Source organism: Oryctolagus cuniculus, chromosome 5 (assembly GCF_051225735.1).
Source record: "Oryctolagus cuniculus isolate XC-2025 breed Fujian yellow rabbit chromosome 5, ASM5122573v1, whole genome shotgun sequence".
In the NCBI taxonomy this organism is placed as follows: Eukaryota; Metazoa; Chordata; class Mammalia; order Lagomorpha; family Leporidae; genus Oryctolagus; species Oryctolagus cuniculus.
In genome coordinates, this window is record NC_142871.1 from 127,991,986 (window position 1) to 128,016,394 (window position 24,409).

The 24,409-nt window shown below is 60.9% G+C and overlaps 2 protein-coding genes across 10 annotated transcripts; one reads left to right on the forward strand and one right to left on the reverse strand.

Annotated features, from left to right (window-relative positions):
* Window positions 1-65: 65 nt before the first annotated feature.
* PRICKLE4 (prickle planar cell polarity protein 4) lies at window positions 66-5,800 on the reverse strand. Of its 6 annotated transcripts, none has more exons than XM_089333960.1 (8): window positions 5,302-5,800; window positions 4,735-4,916; window positions 3,708-3,854; window positions 3,205-3,312; window positions 2,458-2,595; window positions 1,958-2,161; window positions 1,183-1,387; window positions 66-717 (listed from the first exon to the last, which is right to left on the reverse strand). In XM_089333960.1, the coding sequence occupies exons 3-8, from the start codon at window positions 3,840-3,842 to the stop codon at window positions 365-367; spliced, it is 1,143 nt and encodes a 380-aa protein (XP_089190086.1). In that variant the 5' UTR covers window positions 3,843-3,854; window positions 4,735-4,916; window positions 5,302-5,800; the 3' UTR covers window positions 66-364. The 6 variants fall into 6 exon arrangements, with proteins under 6 accessions (XP_089190086.1, XP_051711667.3, XP_069930197.1 ...); XM_051855707.3 differs by having other exon boundaries at window positions 4,735-4,771; window positions 5,302-5,798; XM_070074096.2 differs by lacking the exon at window positions 3,205-3,312 and having other exon boundaries at window positions 1,958-2,156; window positions 4,735-4,771; window positions 5,302-5,404.
* Window positions 5,801-5,968: 168 nt separating this feature from the next.
* On the forward strand, window positions 5,969-14,110 carry FRS3 (fibroblast growth factor receptor substrate 3). 4 transcript variants are annotated; one of them, XM_051854165.3, is made up of 8 exons: window positions 5,970-6,220; window positions 7,693-7,815; window positions 8,718-8,806; window positions 9,546-9,732; window positions 11,520-11,681; window positions 12,456-12,613; window positions 12,829-13,518; window positions 13,614-14,110. In XM_051854165.3, the coding sequence occupies exons 3-8, from the start codon at window positions 8,741-8,743 to the stop codon at window positions 13,635-13,637; spliced, it is 1,287 nt and encodes a 428-aa protein (XP_051710125.2). In that variant the 5' UTR covers window positions 5,970-6,220; window positions 7,693-7,815; window positions 8,718-8,740; the 3' UTR covers window positions 13,638-14,110.
* Window positions 14,111-24,409: the final 10,299 nt, after the last annotated feature.

The window sequence follows — 24,409 nt, forward strand, 5'->3', positions numbered from 1 at the left end:
GCTGCACATGGAGGCGCGCGGCCCGACTCCACAGTCCCCTGCTGCTGGCTCCCGCTCTGCAGCTGCACGTGCCGAGTGATCCTTTCGGTGGCTCCAGAGGAGGATGCTGGGCTGTCCCAGCCCGTGAGGGTGGGGTAGGGGCTGGCTCTGCCCGGAAAACGTAGCCTTGGGGAATGGGGTTTTCAAGAAAGTCTCCATCGAAAGTCGTAGAACGCGCTGTGCTAAAAGGGGTCGCAATTTGTAACTCCCAGGCTCGGTCCCCGATTGCTTTCATCTTAGGAGTTTTGTAAGGGGAGGAGCGCCTGGTGTTCTCGCCTCACAAGATCCCTCCCACCCTATTCCCCGCCGTCTCCTGTCTGTGTCACTAGCAAATGGTGCAGTGCTTCCTGGAGGTGGCTCTGTCCCCTGCTTGGGGGCATCCAGGGGTCTTCCGGGACCGGGGAAGAGGCTGGCCCAAGAAAAAGCCTTCGGGTTCTGAGTCAGAGGAAGAGGAGCAGGTGGAGCAGGGGACATCCTCCCTCGGATCATGGGGCGTCTCTAGAAGGCCTTGTTCCCGCTTCGTGGGTCCCTCTGCCTCGGCCCCAGCTCGGCACTCCTTCCCCTGCTGGGTTTCCAGGCTGGAGCTGGCGGCTGCGGCGAGAAGGGCTGCACTGTTGGTGGTTAGGGTGTTCATCGAGGAGCGATCCTTGCGTTCAGTTCGTTTGGGTCCCTCCTCCCCTGTGCCGGGGCAAGACAGAAACGCTCACCTCGGGGCCCCGAGTTTCCCTCTCCCGGAACCAGGCTGGGCGACCCGACAGTTGAGCCCAGCGCCGCACCCGGTCCCGTCTCGCCCCTCCCCGCCCCAGGACCAGCGGCCGCCCCCAGTGCCGCCGCCAGTCCTCTCCAGGGTCCCCCGCCTCTCCGCCTCCGCCCACCAGAGGGCGGCCGCGTCCCCCTCCCGGGAGCAAGTCCGGCGCCGCAGCCCCGACCGCGGCGCGGGGTGGGTCCGGGAGGCCCTTGGAGCGCTGCGGCCAGGGACGCGCGGTGAGAGCTGCGGGCCCGGAGGCTCGCGTCGGGGGGGAGGGGGCGCTGCTGGAGGGAGGGGATGGCGCGGGACCGGGGCGAGGATCTTAGCTCAGGAGGACCCCTCCTCCCAGCCCAAGCCGCCGCCCCCTCCCGCTCTGCTCTGCACCTCTCCCATACCAAGGGTCGCCCGCCCTTCCAGCGTCCCGGCCGAGCTCGAGCCCGCGTCCGAGTAGCGGCTCTCGAAACAGCTGAGGCAGCAGGGGCTGCCCCCCGGCAGGGCATAGCGGCCTCCACCCAGGGGCCCGGCGCAGTCCTGGCAGCAGAAGTGGTTCTCGTGCCAGCGCCGTCCCTCGGCCTCGGTGCAGCGCGGGGAGAAGATCAGCTGGGAGAGGGAGAGGGGAGCGGTTCGTTCGTTCGTTCATTCATCCATCCATTCATTCATTCATCCAGTAGCCACGCCTTAAGCCCAGTTAACGCCGAAGCACGTCTAAGACATTCCCATTTGATCAGCTGCTCTCAGACGCAGGAAGGGCTGGACAGGCTTGGCCAGGATGCCCCAGGTAGCAGGTGGCAGGGGCACTGCTCGAAGGGCGTGCGACCCTGGCTGCCTCGGCTGGGGAGACTCCCAGCTCTGCTAGGCGCTACCTTTTGTGCTGACACTCAGCATAGCACTGGGCACCCGATATACTGAGATGGATTCCAAGAGTCTGCTGAGACATTCTGAGTCCGTAACATTGGAAGGACTCTGCTTTCATGGAGGGAGGGCACAGATAAAGTAGGGGTCCCACGTGCCCAGGAGACAGGGTGGTCCTGGGCTGGTTCCTGGTTCTCCCTACCTCATTCCCACATGCCAGGAGGGGCTGCAGCCCAGGAGGACATCCCTTAGTATCCCACCACGCTGGCCATACGCAAACCCAAAGCTCCACCACCCGCTGCCGGCCCCGTGCTGTACCTGGTCGCAAGCTGGGCAACGCGGCCGCAGCAATTCGGCGTGATGACGGCCGCAGTAGAGATGCCCATCGCGGTAGAAGTAGATGAGGCTTACCAAGGTCTGGCCACAGGCCTGGCAGGTAAAGCAAGACCGGTGCCAGCAGCGCCGCTCCCCTGCCCGAGCTGCGAACACTCCATACTCGCCTGGCTTCAGCGGCTGCCTGCACTGGCGGGCGGGCGCGCTGGGCTGGTCAGAGCCCGCACCACTCCCCTTGCCCATCCCAACCCCAACCTGCACACCACTCTCCTTGTCCATCCCAACCCCAACCTGCACCCGCTCCCCACTGCAGCCTCCACCAAGAACCCACCCCCCATGCTTGAGTCCCTTGTTCCCAACATCTTCCACATTGCAAAGCCTGGACCCCACTTCCTGGCCAGAATCCCAGAAGTTGGTCCCTTCTGCGTAAGTGAGAGGGGCAGAGTGGAGGGAGAGCAAGGCTCGCGGGGGGAGGGGGTCCAAACCTTCTCACAGGTGTGGCCTTCGAGCCCCGGAGAGACTGGGTGCACCACCCCCTGTCCCAGGGCCTCCTGCTTCCTCTGGGCACAGAAGAGCTGCAGCTCGGCGCGCTCCTCCTCCGCAAGGGCCAGGCAATAGCGCTCCTGCAGAACAGACTGAGGCTTAGCCGTGGGGTCTCAGAGAGAGGCTGCAGACCACCCCCCACCCGGGAAGTGCGGGAGCCAACAGCAGAGAGCACTGGGAAGGGCAGCGAATGAGGCAAAGGGGTACAAGAGAAAGGCCACCTCCATCCCCCCCACACCCCAGGGGTCACCCAGGGCCTGAGCGCCCCCTTAGCCCTGTCCCCAGGGTTTTAGCTCCTTGCTCCCAGTGACTCAGAGCCCAGCATGGACTCCCATTCTCCCGCCGTCTCTAATTATGTCATATACTCCCGTCTGGCCTCCCCGGCTGAATTGTGAGCCTTGAGGCTGGGCACACATGCGCCCTCAATAAACCCTTCGCCACCACACTCTGCATTGGTCCATTCCATGACTGGTTCCAAAAGCCGCTCACGTCCATCGCTCATTTGCTCGTAAACTTAACCACTGTGGCGGCCAGAGCAGACGTTCCTGCACCCCTTAAGTAGATGAGGCAGAGCTGGGCTTAAATCCATACCCCCTGACTTGGGGACCCTGGGTCTTCCCACAATAAGTGAGCTGAGGACCAAGGGATGGGGGGGGCAAGAAAGAGGGAAGAGGGGGTGCAGGACGCACATGGCTGTCTTGTGGAGGGAGCTGCCGCAGGAGGGTCCGTAGCTCAGGCCAGCCGGGGGCGTGGTTGGCGTCCAGGCGCTGGGGACCAGAGCTCAGAATTGCAGGACCCTGAGGAGCCAGCAGAGGGGGAGGCATTCCAGGGCTGCATTGTCCCTCGTGGCCACCTCCCCTCCAGCAGAGAGCAGATTCGAAGCATTCCCCTCTTGGGGATCCTCACTGAGGGCACCCAGTCCTGGGCTGATGGGAGGGAGGCTGGAAGGGCCCTTGCCCGCAAACTGCCTCCCTTCTGATGCCTGAACACCCTGTTCCCCAGCCGGGCTCCTTGTGGCTAAAGCTTTGAGGACACAGCACCTCCTCCCCACCAAGGAGAGCTCCCCAGGACTGTAAGAAAGAGGAATTCCTGAAAAGATAAAGGGGGTGGGGTGTCAAACCTCCCACCAGAGGGCAGGGAGCAGAGGGGGCCCCAGGGGTCTCAGCCCAGGCAGGACTCTCACCACTCTTACCGCCCCATTGGAAGGGTCCTCTGGCTCACGTCCTGGTAGGTGGTCCGAGTCACTGTCCCAATTGGCCGGTGGGCCTGGCTGCCTGGATGTGGGACTGTCCTCTCGGTGGGGCCAGCCATTGTCCAGCTCTGACATTGGTGGCAAAGTCTGTCCCAAACCAAGAAGAACACCTCCATCTCCTGGGCTCTCACAATGCGCTCGGCCTCACCCCGTCGGCCCAACAACCAGGTGGCTTCCGTGGTACTGTGCCCATTTTCCAGAGGAGCAAACTGAGCATGAATTGTATGCCCAGGGTAGAACAGCTAGTAAAGGGCAGAGCCAGGTCTTTAAGCCAGGGCTTTCAAAAAATCACAATTCTGGGGTCTCTTAGGATTGGGCTGGAGGTAAGAGAAGTCCCATGGTGGGAGACAGCAGGGGGTATTTTGCCTTTCGGGTGAAGCTTCGGGCAGGCGAGCCAGCCTGAGTCTTCCCACCCCCAACTGCTTGTGCAGGGACAGCACCAGCAGCCCAGTTCCTGCTTTTGGGCCGGCCCGGGTAGGACTGGGGTACAGAGGGGTGGGGCGGGGCGGGGCTGCAGAAGTTGAGGGGAGCGGGGGCCCTGCTTCCAGGAGCTCTCTGGGAGGGGGCAGGGGCAGAGCTCTGAACACCCGAGATACACACACACCCCCTGGTCGAAAAGCAACCAGAGCAGACTGCTCCAGCATTTTCTACAGTATAGGCCGTCCTCCACACTCTACCAGGGAGTCTCCCTTACCCTCTTTTACGGCTGAAATAAACGGAGATGAACTGATTGCCCAAGACCACACTAGAAGGCCAAGGGAAGCCTTGGGAGGAGGTGGCCTCCGAGCAGCAGGGCACACAGGAGGCCATCGCCAAAGCCCGGGTCTCCCTAAAACCCAGCTGTGGGGTCAGGGCCCGTGTCTACACCCCAACCGTTAATGATATTGCTCCCCAGTCGTGACCCCCCAAACACCCCCCCTTCAAATGGCCCGTGCCACCCCTCCCTCCTTCCTGGCTCCACACCCACCTGCTTCCTTCCTGTTCTGTCTCTCAGGTCAGGTTTCCTGTGGAAGGGTGGCCAGGATGGGCGCTTGGCAGTCAGGGCCAGAAGTAGCCACTCCCCCTAACAGCACTTCCCCTGCTCCAGGCAGCCAGGGAGGGGGCACCTGGGGCCCCAGAGGGGGACTTGCACCCTCTTCCCGCTGCGCTCTGCTTTCCGTGGAATCGTCCAATACGGAGACAGGAGACGTCGCTGGAAAATCAGACCTGCACCCCTCACCCTTGCACCCTCTGAGGCGGGCCCAACTGCACCTCCACCCAGCACTGGAACCCACCTTACCAACCGGCCCCATTCCTTACACTCCTGTCCTCTCCTTGCCCCTTCAGATCTAAGGGGCTGGGAGGAACGCCCTCTACCGCCTCCTAGCAGGTGTACCGAGCTCAGGGGTTCGGCCTCCCCAACCCACCCTTACCCTAGAGGGCACAGCCCCAGAGGCCCGAGGGACGGGAGGGTTTCCCGGGACAGCGGGAGGGAGAAGGGTAGGGAGAGGCCGGTCCCGTCAAGGCTCCCCCGACGGGACTTGGGAGGGCCCACCTCCTGCCGTGTGTGTCTCGGCTTGGCTGCTGGGGGCTCAGGGGCAGGGACTGGGTCTCCGCCGGGCTCTCACTCTCGCCGCGCGCCGATGTCTGGGCCGAACGGACAGGGGCCATCCCGGGGCCTCCACGCCCGCCCGCACCGCGCAGCCCTTCCTTTCCCACGCCTCCAGCGGCCCCCTCCAGCCCCTCCCCGGCCGGGGGGACAGGGCTGCTGGGGAGGAGCCTGGAGCCGCAGACGGCGGGAAAGCAGTCGTGAGCTCTCGGGGAGGACGCGTGAGGCTCCACTGCCTCCGCACACACGGGCTTCGCGCCAGGACCGCGTCCGCCGGCTCGTGCAGGATGGAAACACCTTGTCCGCAAGCCCCTTCCCCCGGCCGTCCCCGGAGTCCCCCCAGGCCTTGTCTCGGCCCCTCAGCCCCGCCCCCTCCGTGGGTGTCATCCACTTCCCACCCACTCCCTCCCCTCTCCTCAGAACGCTTCCAGGGTGCCCCGGCCCTGCCCTTCTCCCTACTGCCCCTTCACAGCCTCTCTTTTATCCCCTCTTCCAGCCCCCGTCCCCTCTGTGCTCCCCGGGGAAACCCCACCTCCCGCCCCTCAGCCCCGCCTCTTTGCCCCGCCCCCGCCCCAGGCTCCGCCCCGCCCCCGCCGGGCTTGCTCAGCAGCTGGCCCCGAGCGCCCTCTGGCGTCTGCGCATGCTCCCTGCTCCCGCCTGCAAAGTCCTCCAAAGGGACCTTCTAGGCTGCGCGCCGGTCGCCCCCGCTCGGGTCCGCCCGCCCGCAGCGTCTCGTTGGTGCTGCCGGTGACCTCCGACCCTTCGGCCGCGGGGCGGGGCGGGGAGGCCTTAGCTGCGGGCGGGCGGCGGCTGCTGCAGCGGGACCCGGGAGCGGGGCCCGGCGCCGCCCGGGCCGCGGGGCGATGTGAGTCGGGGCGCGGCGGGGCGGGGACGAGGCGGCTCCACCGAGGCCGCGTCGCGCCGCGCCGCAGTCTCCGCTCCCTCCCTGGAAGTCCCGGGCGGGCGGGCGGTGGAGCCCCGGGGCTGGGGGCGGGGATGCGGGGACGACGCGCGGCTCCGACCTCCCCACGCCTGACGGGTGTCCAGAAATTCTCTCTGACAGCCCTGCAGCTTAAACCTGCCTCTCGCTCCCCAGACCCCTCCCTCGCTCCCTTCCCTCGGGCACACCTGCGTGCCCTGCGGAGCCCCCAGAGCCCCTCGCTCACGCCGCCAGCCCGCCCCCGGCCCCACAGTTCTCTCCCAGATGTCCCCGAAATGCTCCACCGCTGGGAAACTCCTCTGCTGCGTACCCTTACCTCCCTCCCCCACCCTGTTCTTGCTCGGTGCCCAAATCTGGAATTCTTGCCCACATCCCCCCAAGACTTGTTATTCGTTATTACCCATCACCCCCTCTAGTTCCTGCCCTTGATCCCAGACCAGAGCCCCCCACCCCAACGTAAGCACCCCTCAGTGGGCTCTCTGGTGACGTGTCCTGGTATCTCCAAGGCAGGGGGACAGGAACATTGCACCCCTCCCCCACCCTGCCCCCTATAGTTACTGGCTCCACATGCCCCTAGGGCTCTTGGTGGCTCAAGCCCCAGGACTTCCCAGCCACCTGTCCCGAGTCTGCACACCTCCCTCAGCCTGCTTCCTCCTTCCAGAGTAACCCGAGGGGAGGGTGGGGTCCTTTGACCTGGACGTGGCTCAGGGTTTCAGGGCACAAGGGACCGTGGGAATCGTCGCTTTTCTGGAGCAGAAGGGGGGGATGGCTCGTCTCGTCTGCTTGGGTCTTGACACCCTGAGATTTTGGCTTACTGTTAACATCAGTGTTAAAGTTAGGCCTTCCCGAGCTTGGAGGACAGAAAGTCTACCAGGCTTCCCAGGGTGAGCTGGAAGAAGGAGATGGCCATGTTAGTGATGTTTGTCTTGCCTCGGTATACAGATATTTCCTCTAAAAACTCAGGTGGTGGGAAGGGAGTGGAGTTGGGATACTTAGTAGCGACAAAGCTGGCCAGAGCGTTGGTTTCCTGAATGGGAAGCCAGTGCCCTCTCCAGCCCTGCACATCTTCGTGTCCTTTTGAGAAAGCACTGTGTGGGGGTACAGTTCTCTGCAAAGGTAAGGGGGCGTCTGGGTGTTGGCAGAAACAGGATTCAGAGGGCACTCGAGGGTGCTGGGTTTCAAGGGTCTGGGGCTCAGACTGAAACGCGTGGTCCTAGGGGAGTTTCTCCCTCTCATGGCCTATGGATCTTGGTATACGGGGTCCCTTTGCCCTTGATGTCACTTTGATCCTTGCTGTTTGATTGGGCCCCGGATGGACAGCACAGCAGTTTTGTGGACAGCGGGGGTGGCGGGGGTGAAGGTCTCCGTTAACCTGCAGTCTCTGTGTCTCCTGCTAGGTGAGCCCCCGGTGACTTCTCTGCAGACCGATAGCCATGAGCCCTCAGCGAGGACGGGGCGAATAAAGAGGGGCTCCTTCCCCATGCCCCTCCCATGGTCGGCTCCCCAATGGCCTGGGTGAGGTAAGAGCTGCGGGTAGGAATCAGCTTCCTGCAGGCTTCCAAGTTGGGCAGGACGGAGGGAACAGGTCGCTGAATTGTCATAGGCTCTATCCATGCAGCGGGAGTTCTAGGAGGGTAGCGGCTCCGACGGGCTGCATCCCCCCACGGGTCTCGTGCAAGTTGCAACTCTTACATTTGTTCCTTGCTCTTTGGCCCATGCGTTTCCTACTCTCTTAGCTCACGCGGGCCAGAATGGTACCCTTGCCATCCTGGGCTTCAGCTTGGTCGTTGTGACATGTAATCCGAGTTCCCGAATCTTGGACGGGAAAGCCGGCGAGTGAGGCCTCTGGTCTCCCCTTCAAAGGGGAAGAAACCCAGCCTTTGTGTTGGTGAGGAGCTACCCAATCTATGTCTGTGGTTACCATTTAGTCTCCTAAGCGTATCTTTATGATCGCACTGGAGCAGCCCATTAAAGGAGGACGTGAGGAAGATAAACGAGGTGGGTGTTGGGATCGCGGTGAGGGAGGGCGAGAAGGAAGGTGCAGTGGCCAGAGTGCCGGGGTTCCCGGTGAGCGCCCACCCCCTTCTGACACAGCCCGCTTCCTCCGGGCGCCACCTCTGTCCCTGCTCGTGCTCCTGCCTCGTGCCCCTTCCCCGTCAGCACCAGGATCAGAATCCCCTGTACCCAGCCAGGACAGCATGGAATGTTACCTCCAAGAAGCGCTCATCCCCAAACCTGTGCGAATCCTACTACAGTCCCAACAGCAATGCATGTTTGCCTGCTGTGGGTCTGGCCCTGAGCTGAGAGTGGGGATTCCTTGAAGGAGGGTCTTTGTTGCAGTCCTGGGGATGGAGGAGCGGACCACAGGAGAAGTGTCCGCCCAGAGCAGGCCTTTCTGAGCTGCTCATCCCTCTTCCCCCAGGGCGGGCCGGCTGCTCTGACACCATGGGGAGCTGCTGCAGCTGCCTGAACAGAGACAGCGTCCCAGACAACCACCCCACCAAGTTCAAGGTACCCAGAGCGCCTTCTCCACTGCATTTTTGTGGCTGTCGATACTACCAGAAATTAAGAGGAGCTGTAGCATAGTAGCGAAAATGGTGCTTTTAGAACATCCACTGCTGCCAGTGTGTTTTTGTAGGTTTATATACACTTTGGGGCAAAGCAGCAAGTCTGTGAGTTAATCTATGTGAGGTATTTAAAATAATGCTGTTTGCTGTTTGCTTTGGGAAGCTGGGCCTGGCAGTGGGGACCTCCGCCTGCTGGGGTGTGCTGAGGTGCATGCTTCTCCTGCCCGCCAGAAGAGGGCGCCCTCAGCAAGGGCGTACCACTGGGGAGGCAGTTTGTGTTCGTTCTCACTTGTCCTTGACTTTTTCAGGGTCTTCAGATTTTGACTTGACAGTTGAACCCCTTCCCCATTTAATGTCTGGTCCCTGGATGCTAAGCCTTGGCACATCTGAGGTCTTCCAACATTGGCCATTTCACTCTCTGACCTTGAAGGTCAGCAGGCTACCTCTTTCCTCACCGTGCACCTAACAAGATGAGTCTGTTTGTCCAGGCAGCTGCTGTGGGTCCGTGCACCACTTTCTGCAGCCCCGGCGACCTGTGGCACTCAGTGGAGTCTGGAGGGGAGTCCGCAGAGACCCGCCGTCCCCAAGCTCTAGTTGTGCGTCTGACTGCCTCCTGGCGGCTTGGGGACCCCTGCACGCACTTGTTAGACTCACCTGTTGCCCCTCTGTGCTCTCCCGACCAGGTGACCAATGTGGATGACGAGGGGGTGGAGCTGGGCTCTGGGGTGATGGAGCTGACGCAGAGCGAGCTGGTGCTGCACCTGCGTCGGCGCGAGGCCGTCCGCTGGCCCTACCTCTGCCTGCGGCGCTACGGCTACGACTCCAACCTCTTCTCCTTCGAGAGTGGCCGCCGGTGTCAGACAGGCCAGGGTGAGTGCCAGCCCCACCCCAGCCCCGGGGTAAGGGCCTGTGCACGTGGGGCAGGCACTGGGTCTGCAGGTGTCGCCCAGAGAGGGGGCAGGGTCTTAGCCAAGAGCACCAAGCATGGCGTTGCATAACGTATGACCTTCCTCTTGAGGCATCGCGGCTCCAACCTGGGTCCCTTCTTGGAGACATTCATCACACAACCCACGGGAGAGAGCCAGGGCTCCTGGGCCAGAGCCCACCGGACAGAAGCTAGCAGCGACTCCTCCCTCTGCTACTCCAGTTGCAAAGATCCCTGTTGCCCCCTAAGTAGGAGCAAACTTTTTTCTGAGTACCCAGCATCTGAGGCAGGAGACTGGCTGCCATGGGGCTGGGAGGCTCAGGGAGCAAGACTCCTGGGTCCTTGGTGTGCAGGGACCCGCGAAGGCGTCCGTCTCTGCCCCGAGTCTCCTGTGGCGGTGGGCGTGATGGTCTCTCCCTGCAGCACAGCTCAGGGGCTTCGGGCTGTTCCTTGCGGTCGGGGCCAGAGGCAGCCATGGCTCTTGGCGAGAGTGGCGTGGCAGGGCTTGTCTTTCGGGATGCAGACGTAAGCTCTTCCAAGGAGTCCCGCCTGGGGTCGTGACTGCTGTCCAGGATTGTGCCTAAGCAGTGGCTCTCTGAGGCTTCCGGCCAGGCAGCCCCGGGGGTTGTCTGCGGGAGGAGCCTTTCCCGCTGTGTCTTGTGTACCCTTAGCACGCCTCACGCAGGGGCAGGCAGTGTGGGCTGAGGCGAGAGAGGCGAGGCCACTCTAGGCCCCAACACAGGATTCTTCTGAAACTCCAGACCGCTCCGGTCTTTTCCAACCCTTCACATATGGGGGTACTTCAAGAAGTTCACAGGAAACGGAGTTGAAGACAGGAGTGCAGGTGCCACCCTCGACTCTGGCCAGCGTGGCCCTTTTACCCAACGTCATTCCCTCACCTGACAGCGTGACAGTCTGAGTGGTGGGCGCGTGCATCTCCATACCCCAGAGAGCCTTCCCTGAGCCCCAGGTCCCCTGCTAGAGGAAGGGTTGCAGGGTCCCACGCCAGGCCAAGAGCCCGGGACACACTCGGCCCCCTGCGTGCCAGATACTCAGCTCCCAGGACCTGGAACTGACAGGGCCGGGAGGCTGGCTGCCCCGAGAACTTCCATGTGTGCCTCCCAGCACCCCTCCCCTTCCACACCAGAGTCCACGTTCTGTGAGGCCATAGGCCTGGACACGGAGGGGAGGGTGGGGGGAGCACATTCCCTCTGGCCAGGCACTGGGCCAAATACCCGGTGAACAGGGGGTGAGCAGGACAGACCTCCTGCCCTTGGAGAGCTCAGAGGCCGTGGGGTGTCGGGCCAAGGGCTGGTACCCCAGCTGGGCGGGGCTTGTCTTTCTGGGCATGGGCGTGGGGTCCAGCGTGTCTGGTGGAATCGTCCCACACCCAGCGTTCTCCCGTGCCTCTTGGGCGTTTTTTTCTCTCCCCGTCGCCCTGAATGCCCTTGTCCTTGTGCGAAGGAGCTCACGGCAGGAGCACAGCCGAAGTGGGCATTCATTCATAAGAGGGGAGCAGTGGACCGTGTGGGTGTGGGTGTGGGCGTGGGCGGCGCCCCCAGTACCCTTGCATTCTGCAGGATACGGGGAAGAATACTCAGGGTGGGAGATGCGATGCTGCCCCCTGCAGGCCAGTAATTGCTGCATGCCACCGTGCCGCTACTGGCTCCTGTGGGCCTTCCCCACGCGGCACAGGGTCCCAGGAGCCTCGTTCCTTCCCCTCCTTCTCCAGGGATATTTGCCTTCAAGTGCTCCCGGGCTGAGGAAATCTTCAACCTCCTTCAGGACCTGATGCAGTGCAACAGCATCAACGTGATGGAAGAGCCCGTGATCAGCACCCGCAACAGCCACCCCACGGAGCTCGACCTCCCGCGGGGGGCCCAGCCGCCCAGTGGTGAGGAGACCCCCATGCTTGCTACTGCAGCGCCCGTACACCAGCACGGGCCCGGGGAGCACGGGTCTTGGAGGCATGCGTGGAAGGGGCCGGGGACAGTGGGGGGTGCAGGGTGAGCCTCTCCCAGGACCGTCCTCCGTCATCAGAACCACCCTTGAGGATGGGCGAGTCTGGGGCTGGGCCAATCAGGTGACTCAAGCCAAGGCTCTGGAGTCCCGGGGAGCAGGCAGGCAGAGGCTGGGTTTCCATGGAAACGGCCGTCTGGCGCTCTTTTGCTGCCTTCCTTCTGTCTGCCGGGCCATACCCACAGCCCTGGCTGGCTGCTGGGGCAGGCGCCCGCGGCCGGGACCATCCCCTGGAAGGGCTCCCAGTCTCTGCTCGCTCGGTCGCCATCCGGACGGAACACCTGCTCGGCAGTGGTCTGCACTCCCTGGACTGGCCAGGAGCTTCCCTGGAGCTCACTGGCAGCACCACAGTGAGGCAGAGGGACAGCCCGGTGACAGCAAGGTGTCCCTGAGGAATTTCAGGGGAGGCCGTCGTGGAGGAGGAGGCAAGGTGGGCCGCAAGCTGAGCTCTGAGGCCTGGGGCCGGGTTTGAAGAGCAGAGAGAAGGTGAAGGGTCCCAGCAGCTGCCGGTTCAACGGAGCCAACCATCATGGAGCTCCCACAGTGTCTCCTCCGATGGTGGGCGGCCCGGGACACTATACACATGGGCACCGCTGTGGCTGTCGGGCGGTTTGAAGTGCCACTTACCCAGTCCTATCTCCCGACCCAGCTCTAGGCTACACCGTCTCCAGCTTCTCCAACGGCTTCCCTGGCTGCCCTGGGGAGGGCCCACGCTTCTCAGCAACCCCGCGGCCTTCAGCCAGCAGCCTGCGACACCCCTCGCTCGGGGAGGAGTCCACCCACACCCTCATCGCCCCTGACGAGCAGGTGAGCGGGCAGCCGGTCGGTCCGGGGGCGGGGGGGACTGGACACATGGCCTCTCCTCCCAGTAAGGCTCACGGGAAGGGGGAGCACACCGACAGGGTCCCTTCCCTGGAGGGCGAGCAGAAGAAGAAGCTCCCTCTGTTTGCCCTGAGCCTTTCATCCTGTCCCTCTGTTCTCTCCTTCCTCCCCGCTTCACCGGCACCCTGCTGCCCGCCCAGTCCCACACCTACGTCAACACCCCGGCCGGCGAGGAGGACCAGCCCAGGAGCCGGCACTTCCTGCAGCCCCTGCCTGAGGGCCGGCTCCCCTTCCCCGCCCAGGCCCCCGGCCCCGACCAGCAGGACGCACAGGTGTTCCTGCAGCCGGGCCAGGTGAAGTTTGTGCTGGGCCCAACCCCGGCTCGGCGGCACGTGATGAAGTGCCAGGGCCTTTGCCCCAGCCTGCGCGACCCCCCCCACCACAACAACAACGAAGGCCCCTCGGAGTGCCCTGCCCAGCCCAAGTGCACCTATGAGAATGTCGGCGGGGGGCTGCGGCGGGGGGCTGGCTGGAGACTGAGCCCAGAGGAGCCGGGCTGGAACGGCCTGGCCCAGCGCCGGGCCGCCCTGCTGCACTACGAGAACCTGCCCGCCCTGCCCCCGGTGTGGGAGAGCCATGCGCAGCAGCTTGGGGGGGAGGCCGGGGATGACGGGGACTCGAGGGACGGGCTCACACCCTCCTCCAATGGCTTCCCCGACGGCGAGGAGGACGAGACCCCCCTGCAGAAGCCCACCAGCACCCGGGCCACCATCCGCAGCCACGGCAGCTTCCCCGTGCCACTGACCCGCCGCCGCGGCTCCCCAAGGGTCTTCAACTTTGATTTCCGCCGGCCGGGCCCCGAGCCCCCAAGGCAGCTCAACTACATCCAGGTGGAGCTGAAGGGCTGGGGTGGGGACCGCCCCAAGGGGCCCCAGAACCCCTCGGTCCCTCAGTCCCCCCTGCCCACCACACACCCTGCCCGCAGCTCAGACTCCTACGCCGTGATTGACCTCAAGAAGACGGCGGCCATGTCCAGCCTGCAGAGGGCTCTGCCCCGGGACGACGGCACGGCCAGGAAGACCAGGCACAACAGCACCGACCTGCCTCTGTAGGGACGGCCCGGCCCCCACCCCCGGCTGCGGGGCCGCTTTGCAGGAGGCCTCGAGGTGGGACCAGATGCTTCCCAGCTGCCTGGAGCCCCCAAAGATGTCAGCCACTGCGTCTCCTGGCCTCCACGCTGGAGAGAGGAGGGGTGACCGGGCGAGGAGGGCGCCTCGCCGTAAACTGTGAAGGGTCCCCTCGATCGAGTTCCCCCCCGCCCGTGTCCATTTGTCTCGTCCGTCTACTGTCCGTGTGAGTTTTTTGGTTGGAACTTCGAAACATTTTGTACCTGTTGATTTTATTTATCAGTTTATTTTTCTATTTATTGTTTTAAATGTAATTTAACATATTTATTATTAATATAATTATTTTTAAATTCTGGCCCAGTCACGATTCCTTCTTATGGACTCTTCTGGTGTGGTCAGAGGGCAGGGGTGGGGCAGCTGGGGCTCTTGTGACAAGTCTGTGATGAGAACCTAAGAGCTGACAGGGATGGATCCTCTGTTGAAGTCAAATAACAGGACGGGCAGAGTCCCGGATGCAGCGAGGTCTGCGGGCTGGGGGTGGACTGGGGCGGCTGCATGAGGTCCCGGCTCTGGAACCCCTCACGACGCTCTGCTCCCGGTCAGGCCCCAGGCGCCAGTGCTCCCCTGTAACAGGGGCACAAACGTGGACCCTGGATCCTCCTCTGCTCTGGCCAGCACGGCTGAGTCAAGACCAGAACCTTTAAACAGGACTTCTCCTTGCACAGGAGAAGCAAAAGGAAACAAACAGGGTATAATGTGTAACTAGATGGCCTGACCTGCAAAGTGCAGCTCTCCTGGAGGACTGCTGCCCAGGAATGGCCCGTGGGGGACACCTCTACCCTACCACAAGGGTGGAGCCCTACTGGCCCCTGCTGGTGCACCGCTCCGACTCCCGCCCCAGTGCCTCTGCCGCGGGAGCGCCCTTTCTCCCGCCCAAGGCCGTCTCCCCTCGCCTCGCTGGCCTCTCTTCCTCCAAGACTGCATTTCTGACTCAGAGCCTGTGCGGTTAATCTAAATCCAGTGTCTATGATAAGCCACTCCGGCTGGGTTTATCCAGGATTTAGGGAACAGCCTGGGCCCAGTTGCTGTTAGCGCCCTGCTGTAAGAGCTGGTCAGAGAGCAGGCCTGTCCTCACCGAAACCACAGGCCGGGGTACGGCTCACCCACAGACTCCCTGCCCCTCCTTCCTGTCCAGAATGCCACTGAGGCCTCAGTTCCCGGAGCCCCAACTCCAAGTGGGGGTCCAACTGCTGGCCTCCAGAGCCTCCGACCCTGAGGGTCACTTCCTGTTGGGGAAATGGCTCCTGGCGGGGCGGTGGTTCCTGCAGGCTGTGGGAGAAGCCCTTGGCACGCAGGGCCCAGCAGGGTCTAGGGGGCGCACAGCTGCCAGCCCGGAGCTGGCCCCAGCCGTCCTCCCCTCTTGGTCCTTTGGGCTTGGGCTAACCGGCACTCCCTCCCGTGCTGCAGCAGGGGGTCTGCCTTCTGCAGCTTCCCCAGGCTGCTCAGCGGCTGCTCGGGGAGAGCTGAGATGGGAGAGGTCTGGCCATGCCGGGACCAGGCCTAGGGGCCCTGGCCACTCTTGGCACCTCATGGGTCTGAGCAGGTTCCTTTTTACGAGTGGACAGCGCTGTCTGTCACGGGTGAGCCAGCGGCTGGCGTCAGAGGCACTTCTGGTCCTGCCTCAGCCACCATCTCTGCCATGTTGATTTCTCCAAACAGGACTGGTTTCTGCACCTGCAAGGCAGGGAGCCTGTGTGGGAAGCAGCCTGCGAGACCAAGTAGTGAATGTGACGCCACTTTGGAAGGAGTTGGACGTGGGCAAGCTGTGTTACCAAACCAACCGTGTTTTAGGGAAAAATGGCCACAGTCACAGCTCCTTTGTCCCTCTGTCCCTCAGGCTTGGGACTTGTGGCCGTCCGTTTGCTGAACAGCTCTTGCTGGTCCTGGACTGACCCCTCCCCCACCCTGTAAAGTTATAATTGCTTCAGTGAGTGTATTTGTGGGGCTTTTGGGAGTCCAAGAGACATGGCCTAGGAATCGGCTCCCAGACAGGGGAGGGGGCCAAGCTTCCCGTCCCCCTCCCCTGGTTACTGCCCCTGCAGGAATTTCCTGGCGGGAAGGGGCAGGTGGGAGCCGTGCCCAGGAGGGCGGCCGCTGACCTGTGTTTGAGCCTTCTCGGGGTGTGGTGTGCAGAATGATCATCCGGGCATCAGTGATGTTTGCTGAGTGCTCCGTTCTCTTTAGAAACAGACCCTGCCTGCCCGCCCCCTCTGGGGCTGCCCTCCAGGAAGGCTGGGCCTGGCATCCTGTCTGGGAGTGACATTTCAGGTCAGACCAGCAGGGCCCTCCCCAAGCCCACCCTGGGTAATCACAGCACTTCGCAGTGGGATAAACACAGGCCACTTTCCACAGGGCCTTCTAGATCGTTTATCTCTGCCGGCTCTCTGGGCTGGATTGTTATCTGCCCCACACAGAGGAGGAAACCGGCCCAGAGGTGAAGGGACTGGCCCCAGGCCACAGAGTTAATAAGCGGCTGGGGCTGGGGCTGGATGCCAGTCGTGTGTCCACCCGCCCGGTCCCGCCCCTGCTGCGGCCTGGTTCTCCCTGGTGGGCGCCCACCCCCGCAGCATCTCATTCCAGTGCTCCCTCTCAGGAATCCCTCGGGATTCTAAGCCACGGCCTTGCCAGCCTAACTCCAGGATGAGCCCGCGCTCCCCCACGGCCTGCCCGGCGCCCACCTACCAGCCCTGCCCCTCTGCTCTCCGTGTCCTCGGATGGGCGGGGCCAGGGCAGGTGCTGACCTCAGCTGGCGAGCATCTCAGCCGCATGGCAGGTTCTCCCAGGGAAGGCCAGGCTGGGTCCTTCGTGAGCTCTGCTCCCCAGCTGGGGGGACGGGAAACGGATCTGAAAGGGGAGTCAGGACCCAGGTGGACAGGGCTTGAGAATGGGAGGCCCCAGGCGGAGGGATTGCTGAGGCTGAGCTGGGACCACCCAGGGGCGCCTCCAGCGGGACTGCTGGAGACGTTTATCGCATCTTTGCCCACACACTGCCAGGGACAGGGAGCTCACTACCTCACAAGCCCCCCCCACCCGCAACGCCCCAACCCGCCCTGGGTCCTAATTCTGCCCTGGCTCCATATGTGACTGAGTTCGGCCTCTCTGCAAGGGCGCTGGATTTTGAAACTTGGTCACTGCTTAGTGACTACTTCACCTCGTCATGTGTCAGTTTTCTCCTCTGTCACCTGGAGTAACAACAGCTGTCCCTCATGGGATTGTAGTGAAGGTCAAAGAGGGAATATCCACCCCCAACAGCGCGAGGATGGGTGTTTGTTCTTTTTCATTTATTTGTTTATTCTCTTATTTACTTATTATTTTTTAAAAAATTTATTTTATTTATTTGAAAGGCAGAGTTACAGAGAGAGGTAGAGACAGAGAGAGAGGTCTTCCATCCGCTGGTCCACTCCCCAGATGGCTGCAACAGCCGGAGCTGTGCTGATCCGAAGCCAGGAGCCAGAAGCTTCTTCCAGGTCTCCCATGTGGGTGCAGGGGCCAAAGGACTTGGGCCATCTTCCACTGCTTTCCCAGGCCATAGCAGAGAGCTGGATCAGAAGTGGAGCAGCGGGGACTAGAACCGGTGCTCATATGGGATGCTGGCGCTTCAGGCCAGAGCATTAACCCACTGTGTCACAGTGCTGGCCCCCACTTATTATCTTCATCTACTCAAAAGGCAGAGTGATAGAAAGAGACCCAGAGATCTATCCACTGGTTACTCCCTAAATGGTTGCAATAGCTCCGGCTGGGCCAGGCCAAAGCCAGGAGCCAGCAACTCCATCTGGGTCTCCCACATGGGTGGCAGGAAGCCAAGTACTTGGGTCATCATCCACTGCCTCCCGGGAAGCATTAGCAGAAAATTGGATCAGAAGCAGAGCAGCAGGGACTCAAACCAGCGTCCCGTTATGGGGCCGATATGAGAAGCCAGAGTCCCAAGCCGCAGCTTCACCTGCTGCGCCGCAGCGCCCACCCCCATCTTCTGAAAGTGACTCCTCTCTGCCCACCCGCAAGTCCACCGCACCTGCTCCCCTCTGACCCAGACCTGAGTGCGGTCCACAGGCCTGACGTCACCTTCCCTTAGTCCATCACCTTCCTCAAGCTAAGGTCCTACTCCTGCCAATGCAGCCCTCCTCAGGCCCAGCCCCCTCTTCTGTCAGCGACCTCGGCTTGTCAAAGTCTAAAGTGTCATTGCTTCTTGGTGGCCTGGGTCTGTCTGAGAATTGACAGGCACCTGCTCTTGCCCCGGCGTGGAGCTGCCAAGACAGGGAGTGGGTGGCTGGGGGACCGGAAGTGCCGGGAATAGAGTCTGGGCTCACCATGGGGGTGGGTCATGAGGGTGCAGCTTGGCACGGGGCAGAGGGCCCTCAGTGAGCACTTCCAGAACTTGCATTCTGCACGCGGTGGTTGGTAGGAAGTCTCCCTAATGAAGGCGGCTTCCGGGCCACTTGCCTCAGACATCAGGCGGGTCCCCTCCGGGCCCCCGTGGGCCCTGTTTCTCCGGGAGGGACACTGCTTGCAAGACTGTACGTGGTCAGGCCTGGGAGAGGTCCCTGGAGTGTAAGGTGCAAGTAAGTGGCGGCTGTGTCATTGGCACGGCGATAGTGACTGAGTGACTGAGTGACGGAGCAGTTCTGGGGCCCTTCCTGCCTGGCCAGCGCTGCAGCTGGAGGGGTTTCTGTGGCTGACTCCTCCTTCCCTGTGGCCCCTCTTCACGCGGGAGGAGCTGGGGTCCCCAGGGTCGGCCCGTTGTCTTCCTCCACCTGTCCCTCTGCAGCCTGCCTCGTCTCCTCTGAGCGAGTGAAGAGGCCTGAGCGGGATCAGTGCCCCTCTAAAAAGCCAGCAGGGAGACACTGGTTCCACCCGGCACTGCGCGAGGACAGGAGGTGCCACAGCCTGGGACGGCCTGGGGCCGCTCAGCCTCCAGGACTGTGAGAAGCAAAGGTTGAGTGTTTCAGTCCACCAGCCCTTGGACATTTGCTGCAAATGTCCCGCCTCACTACCATTATCTGCAATGTGGCCTCTGCCCTCGGCTGGACCTGCCCCCCTGGGGAGCCTGGGCCCTAACACCCCGCCTCCCGCTGGGAGCTCTGGGAGAGGAGGCGGTGGGTGGGGTGTTCATGTCCACAGCAGGCCTGGGGGGAGTTAGCGCAGCAAGAGCCTGAAGGAGACTCTGGCTGGAGCCTTGGGCCCCACACCAGGCTGTGTGGTGACCAGGCAGCAGTGACACAGTTTCCTGTAAAGGGACAAAGGTGACAGCCTCAGAGATCCCCTGGGAGCCTCGGGCAGCTTTCTGTGGGGAGGGCCTGGAGAGGGTGCAGGGCTCAGCAGGAAGCAGAGCCACACTGGGCCAGACACCTGCCACAGGCCCTCAGAACCTGCGCAGGGGCTCTTGGGGCAGGAATCTGGGGCCACCCAGGTCCTTCCTCTTCTCTCTCACTTCCGGGCCATGAAGACAGCCCTGGGCACTTGGTGATTGCTGAGTGTGCCTGGGCCTATTTGGGGGGCTTCTCCCTGGAGGCCAGCTGTCCCCAGCAGCCTGTCCCAGGCCACCAAGCCCCACCTTGTCCCAGGTGTCCCACGGGACAATCCCTGAGCACAGCTCCATGCTGCCACTGCCACTCACAGACACAGCTTTCCTGAACCCAGACTAGAGCAGCTGGGAAGCCGGGACCTGGGCCGGGGGCTGTGACCACATCCACCTGAGGCTTAATTGGGCCTGGGGGGTGGGGGGGAGTCTGGGAGAGCAGAGGGTGGCAGGAGCCTCCTGAGCCCATTATCAGTGTTTGGTTTGGGACTTTTGGATCAGGCCTGGTTCCTGCTCCTTATCCAGGCCCCAGCGATTAGATTCCCTGGGCTTTGATGTGCCGAGTCTGGACACCGGCCTCTCCTCTCTCTGGCTCCCAATCCCCAAAGCTCCGCACCTCCAGCTTCCCCTCCCAGTCTGGAGCCAAGTCCAGCTCAGTCCAAATAAGCCCTCCCATGACTTCTCCTACCTGCGCTGCCTCCTGCTGTCCCCACGGCCACACAGGGCACTGGACCACCACTTGTGGCCCCTCTGGGCAGGCCTGGGGGCTTAACGGGGAGGTCCTTTTAAAAAAGAGAAAGCCACTCTGTAGCTCGAGATTGGGACACACATGCTCCCCTTGCCCCATGGGAGTTGCAGGCAAGAACGTGTTAGCAGAGGCAGAACCAGCTGGGGCTGGGGTCCCGGACAGGGACCTTCAGAGCCGGGAGCTGCAACAAGCTTTGGCCTTTGGAAAGTTAGGCTGCTCCCAGTGTTTCGCTGTGGGAAAGAGAAGCTGCCTAATACAGAGGCGAAAGACTTGAGTGTTACCTGCCCAAGGCTTCCTAAGCCCCTTCTTTTTTAAAAAAAAAAATATGTATTTGAAAGACAGAGTTACAGGAGCAGGAGAGACACATGCATAGAGAGATATCTTTTATCTTTCATCCATTGATGCATTCCCTGAATCGCCCCAACAGCTGGAGCTGAGCCAAGCCAAAACCAGGAGCCTGGAACTCCATCTGGGTCTCCCACATGAGCAGCATGGGTCCAAGCACTCGGGCCATCTTCTGCTGCCTTCCCAGGTGCATTAGCAGGGAGCTGGGTCAGAAGCCGAGCAGCTGGGGCTTGAACCAGTGCGCGTAAGTCACAGGCAGTGGCTTAACCTACTTGTCACAGAGCTGGTCCCTATAACCCTCTTGTTAAATCCAGCACAGGGGTTGGGGAGTCTGGTGCTGTGGCATGGTGGGTTAAGCCTCCGTCTGCAGTGCTGGCATCCCATATGGGCACTGGTTCAAGTCCCAGCTGCTCCTCTTCCGATCCAGCTCTCTGCTATGGTCTGAGAAAGCAGTGGAAGATGGCCCAAGTCCTTAGGCCCCTTCACCCATGTGGACCCGGAAGAAGCGCCTGGCTCCTGGCTTCAGATCGGCCCAGCTCCGGCTATTGCAGCCATTTGAGGAATGAACCTACAGATGGAAGACCTTTCTCTCTGTCTCTCTTTCTCTGTCACTCTCCTTCTCAAAACAAAACAAAACAAAAAACAAAAAAACAGCACTGGACACTACTTTTGCCATTGCCAAGGGCGAGGATTAAAGCCGAAGCAGGAGGAATGGGGGTTCGCTTCAGGTTACTGAGCCTCCAAAGGCAGTGGGTCAGCCCTGGACCCCTGCAGCCCCCAGCCCTTGTTGCTAAGCAACAAGCATGCCCGGAGCATCCTCAGGTGCCCACTGTGGGGGCGCGGGGAGAGGGAAGAGCCACAGCCCTGCTCATCAAACATCTGTGAGCCATCATTCACGGCAAGGTGATGGCTGAGAGTGCAGGATTGTGTGTGTGTGTGTGTGTGTGTGTGTGCAGGTGCACAGGTGAGCAATGTGCTCAATATGGAATGGCTGTATCACATGTACTGCAGATGAGAATTTACAGGGAGTAAGGATTTGTTTTATTTATAAAATTGATTCTATTCTGGCCGGCGCCGCGGCTCACTAGGCTAATCCTCTGCCTAGCAGCGCCGGCACACCGGGTTCTAGTCCCGGTCGGGGCGCCGGATTCTGTCCCGGTTGCCCCTCTTCCAGGCCAGCTCTCTGCTGTGGCCAGGGAGTGCAGTGGAGGATGGCCCAGGTGCTTGGGCCCTGCACCCCATGGGAGACCAGGAAAAGCACCTGGCTCCTGGCTCCTGTCATCGGATCAGCGCGGTGCGCCGGCCGCAGCGCGCTGGCCGCGGCAGCCATTGGAGGGTGAACCAACGGCAAAGGAAGACCTTTCTCTCTGTCTCTCTCTCTCACTGTCCACTCTGCCTGTCAAAATAAATAATAAATAAAAAAAATTGATTCTATTCTGTATGCACAGGGTTATGGTATAAAAGATTAATAAAACTTTTTATTTTTATTTTTATTTTTACTTTTATTTTATTTTTTTATTTTATTTTATTTTTTATTTTATTTATTTTATTTATTTATTTTTTTGACAGGGCAGATGGAGGGAAGCAGAAACAGACGAGAGATCTGCCATCCACTAGTTCACCCCCCAAATGCCTGCAGTATTCAAGGCCGTGCCTGGCCAAAACCAGGAGCCTGGAACTCACTCCCGGGTCTCCCACGTGAATGTCGGTGACCAAAGCACTTGAGCCATTGCATGCTAACACCCAGTATCTTCATTAGCAGGAAGATTGGGAATGGGGCTTGAACCCAGGTACTCTGACACAGGATTTCAGCATCCCAAGTGGTATCTTAACTGCTATGCCACGTGCCTTCCCCTAACATATATTTTTAAGATTTATTTATTTATTTATTTGAAAGGCAGAGTTGCAGAGAGGGGGAGAGAGAGAGAGAAAGAGAGAAAGAGAGATGTCTTCTATTTGCTGGTTCACTCCCCAAATGGCTGCAATGGCCGAAGCTGGGCCAATCTGAAGCCAGGAGCCAGGAGCGTCTTCTGGGTCCACATGGGTGCAGGGGCCCAAGGACTTGGGCCATCTTCTGCTTTCGCAGGCTGTAGCAGAGAGCTGGATCAGAAGTGGAGCAGCTGGGACTTGAACTGGTGCCCATACAGGATGCCGGCACTGCAGGCAGCAGCTTTACCTGCTACACCACAGTGCTGGCCCCCCTAAAATATATTTTTAAAGACTTACTTAAGTATTTCTTTGAAAGGCAATGAGAGAGAGCAAGAGAGATATCTTCCATCTGTTGGTTCACTCCCTAAATGGCTGCAACATCTAAGATCAGGCCAGTCCAAGGCCAGGAACCAGGGGCTCCACCAGCACCTCCTGCATCCATGGCAGGGGCTCTAACACTTGAGCCATCATCTGCTGCCTTTCCAGGCCCATCGGTAGGAAGCTGCATCCGAAGCAGAGTAGCCGGGACTGGAACTGGTGCTCCCATTTGGGATGCTGGTATTGTAAGTGATGGCTTAATCCTTTGGTCTTCCCCACCTCAGTTTCCTGAGGCTGTTCTGATGGCCCAAAAATGCTCTCTTCTCCTACTCTTCAGCTCCCTAACTCCTTTTTTTTATTTTTTTGACAGGCAGAGTGGACAGTGAGAGAGAGAGACAGAGAGAAAGGTCTTCCTTTGCCGTTGGTTCACCCTCCAATGGCCGCTGCGGCCAGCGCATCGCGCTGATCTGAAGGCAGGAGCCAGGTACTTTTCCTGGTCTCCCATGGGGTGCAGGGCCCAAGCACTTGGGCCATCCTCCACTGCACTCCCTGGCCACAGCAGAGAGCTGGCCTGGAAGAGGGGCAACCGGGACAGAATCCAGCGCCCCGACCGGGACTAGAACCCTGTGTGCCGGCGCCGCTAGGCGGAGGATTAGCCTAGTGAGCCGCGGCGCCGGCCCTCAGCTCCCTAACTCCTATCCACCCTGCAAACTCAGCAGTGAGTCACAATATCCCCCTGTCTCAGTGATGAGGAAACTCAAGTGGAGAGCAGTTAAGAGACTTGCCCAACGTCCCACAGGTGGCCAGAGCGAGGTTGGGATTTGAACCCAGGCCTCTAACTTCAGAGCTAAGGTTCTGCCTGAACTCACTGAGACCAGTCTGCTGACGGCCTCACTCCCTTTCCTCCAGGTCAGGGGTGTGGCTGCCTCAAGCGGCTGTGCAGCTCCTGGGGGACACCCTCCGGAGGGTCTGCTGCTCCATCCACGTGGGCAGCCACAGGTGCATCTGGTCACTGCTTTGTTGATCGTCTCTGCCCCCTCCTTGGCCTGAGGCACCTGCGTTCTGGGTCTCACAGAAGCTGGGGAGTCCCCATCTTTCACTGGCCCCAGCCAAATCCTACTCAGGGCTGTGATCTGGGAGACTCCAAATAAAGTAGCTCTAAGGACAAAGCAGTTGGCTGCATAAGGGTGTCAGGTCAGTCTGACATTCGTGTCCAGTGAAGATGGATCCGTGGGTCCCTGTGTTAAGCCATTCAAATACCAACCACCTCGTGGTCTCTGCACAGTCCGTGTGTGGCCACTGACCGGGGAGCTTCAAGGGAGGGTGGGCCAAGCTCCACCCCCAGCTATCTGGCTTGTGCACGAAAGCATTTCCGGAGACGAGGGCAGCCCAGAGTACTGACCAGGCAGACAGTGTGGCCAGAGCTGCAGTTGTCCTGCCTGTCAAGTACAGAGGGACACTCTGGGCGGGGCCTGGGTGGGGAGGCAGGCTGCGCATTTCTGGCTGGACTCCACGATCCAGGAGACAGTCCTCCCCGTGGGGCCCAGAGCCACGGAGGAGACAGGAGGAGAAACCGAACACCCTGGGACTCCAGGGGCCTGACGTCCCTGCTGGCCCTGCCCCGCCCCGCGCCGGCTGGCCTGGGGGAGCTCAGCTGCAGCTCCTCGATTGAGAGCCCTTCTTTGGCCTTGTCTTAACCCACTGTGCGGGCGACATCGGGGTGACATGCATCTGTGATGTACGTGAGCAAATGTGTTCTGATAAGTGCTTGGCCAGGTAAAGAAGAACCACTCTGTTTCTAAAATAAAGATCTAGTTGTGTTTGTTTGACAGGCAGAGCATGGCAAGTGGTAGCTTAACCCACTATACCACAACACCAACCCCACATGGTTTATCTTTTTTTTAATGATTTATTTATTTTGAAAGTCAGAGAGGGGGAGAGAGAGAGAGAGAGAGAGA